The sequence below is a fragment of the Hakea prostrata genome, chromosome 11 (genome assembly GCF_041222555.1).
Source record: "Hakea prostrata isolate BN-2017 chromosome 11, UWA_Hpros_2, whole genome shotgun sequence".
In the NCBI taxonomy this organism is placed as follows: Eukaryota; Viridiplantae; Streptophyta; class Magnoliopsida; order Proteales; family Proteaceae; genus Hakea; species Hakea prostrata.
The window spans coordinates 10,430,535-10,434,491 of record NC_142610.1 but is presented as its reverse complement, the minus strand read 5'-3'; the positions used below and the strand labels follow the sequence as shown (position 1 = coordinate 10,434,491).

The 3,957-nt window shown below is 36.7% G+C and overlaps 1 protein-coding gene across 1 annotated transcript; it reads right to left on the bottom strand.

Annotated features, from left to right (window-relative positions):
- Nucleotides 1-282: 282 nt before the first annotated feature.
- LOC149000039 (uncharacterized) lies at nucleotides 283-3,536 on the bottom strand. The gene is made up of 2 exons (XM_089139114.1): nucleotides 832-3,536; nucleotides 283-677 (listed from the first exon to the last, which is right to left on the bottom strand). Exons 1-2 carry the CDS (start codon nucleotides 3,497-3,499, stop codon nucleotides 283-285), a joined length of 3,063 nt encoding a protein of 1,020 aa, XP_088995240.1. The 5' UTR covers nucleotides 3,500-3,536.
- Between the last annotated feature and the right edge of the window lie 421 nt (nucleotides 3,537-3,957).

Below are 3,957 nucleotides of genomic sequence, written 5' to 3'. Positions count from 1 at the left end.
AAGAAGAAAATACATTTGGGTAAGGAGATGAACATTAAGAATTCAACAAGGAATCAGCTATTTCTTTCCAGTTGGTTTGGATTTGCAGAAGACTCCACCAATTACTTAAAATTTCTCCTTTTATCACTGACGTTGAACTTGCTCATAGAAATCCACATATATGCTGCATGACCACAGAATAGTCAGTGTTACTTATATTACTCTTAACATCAAAAAAGTAAGAAAAATTTTAAAAATCAGATTCACCTTCTAGTATGGTATAGTTCTTCTGAATTGAATGAGTCATGCTTCATTAAAAATATTCTTGATTACATGTAGTTCCTTCACAACATCATTCATTTGCATACGTTCTCTAGACGACTCCATGGAGCACCGTAATGCAATCTCAATTATTGAGGACATGCAATCATGCAATTTATCTATCATATGACTAGGACCTTCAGTTTCATTGATAACACCCTCTTCGATTTCTTCTCTATGTTCTCCCCTACCTAAGAGTGTGGGATCCAAAATTTGCATCACGCATGCAGGTAAAGCCGCCTTTGCAAAGTCATGGAGGTTTAAGTCACCAGTAAACATTTGATCTGTTGGCCTTTTTCCTGTGAACATTTCTAGTAAAAGAATCCCATAGCTATACACATCTCCTGATGTTGTTGCCCTTCCACCCATACCATATTCTGAAATTACAAACCTCTTGCTATTAGTATGGCAATAAGAGATTTCATATATAGCACAAAAAAACTATAGTTTGGGTATAGAAATTGTATCACATTACCCAAATTAGCTATTTTATCAAATTGGATTGATTTAAATAAAACATAGATTTATTACTTGGTGCAACATAGCCAATAGATCCTTTTAATCCAATCGTACTACTTTGATCCTGAGATAAATTGTCTTTGGGATCTAAAAGTAGCTTCGCCAAACCAAAGTCACTAACATGCGCAACCATATCATGGTCAAATAGAATATTGCTTGGCTTCAGATCACAATGAACAATTGTTATATAGGAGTAGTAATGAAGGTAATCCAATGCAAAAGCAACATCAATTGCAATGTTCAATCTTTCAAGAATATTTAAATTCCTTGATCGATAGTGTGCCTCTACCGGCGGATGCAGCCATTCATCTAGGCTTCCATTAGCCATGAACTCATAAACAAGGGCCTTGAAATCTTTTCCTTTTGAATCAAGACTCGAACAACAAGTTAAAATGCCGACAAGATTTCGGTGCCGAATGTTTCTTAATGCTTTACATTCAGCGATAAAGCTCTTGTACGATTTTGAGTTTTGAAGGTTGAGTACCTTGATTGCAATAGTGGTTTCACTTTGGTTGATAATCCCTTTATATACAGAGCCAAATCCACCAAAACCTATGAAATTAGTTGAAGAGAATCCTCCAGTAGCTTGAAAGAGCTCCTTGTAAGAAAGATTTAAGAATTGATTACCACTTGATGGTGCAGATGGAGATTTACTTTTTGATCTTCTTATCCAATTGAGAGTAAGAAAGGAGGATATCAAAAGAAAAACAAGAACCACACCAGCTATTGCCATAACTACTCTAGAAAGATTGGATCTTTTTTTATTTGTAGATCCATGGTTTTTGCATGCAGATAGGTGTAACTCTGCAATTCCCCCACAAAGCTTGTCATTTCCATACACAGCAATTGCACTTGCATTTCCAAAGATTCCTTTTATTGGTACCTCTCCCACAAGATTATTGAACGACAAATCCAAACTCTCCAATGCCATATGTTTTGCTAAATCATTCGGGATTGGCCCGGTTAAATTGTTGTTTGAGAGATCCAACTCTCTAAGTCCCTTCAAAAGAGTCAATGATTGAGGAATGGTTCCCTCAAAAAAATTGTCCCCCATGTCAAGATATTCCAAACTATTACAATCACCGATGGAAGAGGGGATTTCTTTAGACAAATTGTTGTTTGAGATAGCCATTGCAGAAAGACTCTTCATGTTACCGACTTCACTAGGTAGGGAACCAACAAGAGAATTATAAGATAAGTTAAGGCAAATCGATAGGGAGGAAATGAGAAAGAGTTGATTAGGTATTGGACCTTGGAGGTTGTTTACATGAAGGGTTAAATATTGGAGTTGTTGACAATTTCCAATGCTAGAAGGGATATTTCCGTTCAAGCTATTGGAATCTAAATGGAGATCATACACATGAGTGAGGTTGCCTATGGAGGAAGGTATCTGTCCTGAGAGTCTATTTCCATCCAAATATAGTTTTTGAAGGTTTGAAAGTTTCCCAATAGTTGATGGAATATTACCTTCGAGAAAGTTCTCCGACATGTCCAATACAGTTAAGTTGATAAGATTCTCCATCCCCATAGGAATAGTTCCAAACATTTGATTCCTTCCCAATCCGAGTATTGAGAGTTGTGATGAGAGGTTCGCGCTGAAGTTGGGAATTGGACCCTTAAGATCATTAGATTGTAGTTCCAAGTGCTCAAGATGTGTAGAGTTGAGCAAAGAACTTAAAATATCTAAATCACCACCTTCCCTTGTTCCACATTGATTTCCAGGTATACTCAAATATAAAAGATTTTGAAGACCACCGAAGTTGTTAGGGATAGGGCCAATGAAATTGCAGTCAGCTAGATCAATTGCTTCAAGTGTTGAAATATTGGAAATGGAATTTGGAATACCCCCTGAGAAAAGGTTTAGTTCCATTCCTAGGTGTATGAGATTTGGAAGAGAGAGGCCTATGTCTTGGGGAAGACTCCCATGTAATTGGTTTTGTGCAATGGAAATCGTTTCAAGAGATGAGAGATTATATATTGAGATGGGGAACGTACCACTTAAGTTGTTTACATGAAGTGCAAGAAAGTATAAGTTTGTTAGTTGGCTAAGGGATTCTGGAATGTTCCCTTGTAGTCCATTATAACCCAAGGAGATAGTACGAACTGAGGACATGTTCCCAACAGAAGCTGGTATGGTTCCTATCAAGCCATTAAAATTCATAGAAATTAGCTCTAGCTTTGACAAAGAGGTAAAGAGTTCACTCGGAATCATCCCCACAAAATTGTTACTGGATAAGTGAATTTCTCTTAGATGAGTGCAGTTGGCCAAGCTGGGAGGAAGTTCTCCTTTGAGGCTATTGTTCATCAAAACAATATCTTGTAGTCGAATCAGATGACCAATCTCTTGGGGGATTTCACCAACCAAGCTATTATTCCCAATGTTGAGGAAATGAAGGAAAGAAAGATTTCCTATGAAAGGAGATATCTTACCTCCCAAGCCCTTGCCTTGTAAATTCAGGCTAACAACCCGTTGTTGATGACGGTGGCTGCATGTGATCCCATCCCAGTTGCAAAATTTGATTGAATTATTCCAAGAACTTAGTGCTCCATATGGATCAAGATCAATTTGTTTCTTGAACTCCAACAAAGCAAATCGATCTGTCTCATTATTCCCTCCTAAAATCATCGGTAAGCTTCCAGCAGAAAACAGAATAAAAACTAGAATACTCTGAAGAGCCATGAGAATCAAAATTTTGGGATGCAAACGTAGAAACCATGTAAGAAATCTTAAGCTGTTGAAGAGTATAATTACTCAATTGATAATAGTATTCTTGCAAAAGTGATGTGACCTTGCACTACAAAAAAAAAAATTTGAAATCAGTGGCTAAGTAGCACTATAAAAGAGTCACCAATAATAACACATTAATTTTCTTGTAGTGTTGAGTCCATGTAAAATTTGTCCAATTCAAAAGAACGACTTCCACTTTTAATTATAGATTCAAAGTCACTAAGTAGCTATGGAGGTTACCTCATCCCTTACGTCTCATTTGTGAATTTAGTGATATATATGCAATAATTTCTTCTGAAATTGGTCGTTGTTGAGATGGTTCGTGTCTCTAATGCTTTCAACTTCTATTTAAGTTTTCAGAGAATGTGATTGAAGCCCACTTAAATGCTTTTGTGATTTAAGTCAAGAAG

Bases quoted from the DNA above. Each gene is read 5' to 3' on its own strand.
- LOC149000039 (XM_089139114.1), bottom strand. From the start codon at position 3,499: ATGGCTCTTCAGAGTATTCTAGTTTTTATTCTGTTTTCTGCTGGAAGC. The intron at 678-831 runs GTAATAAATCTA...TTGTAATTTCAG, and splicing joins TATTGGCTATGTTGCACCAA to AATATGGTATGGGTGGAAGG.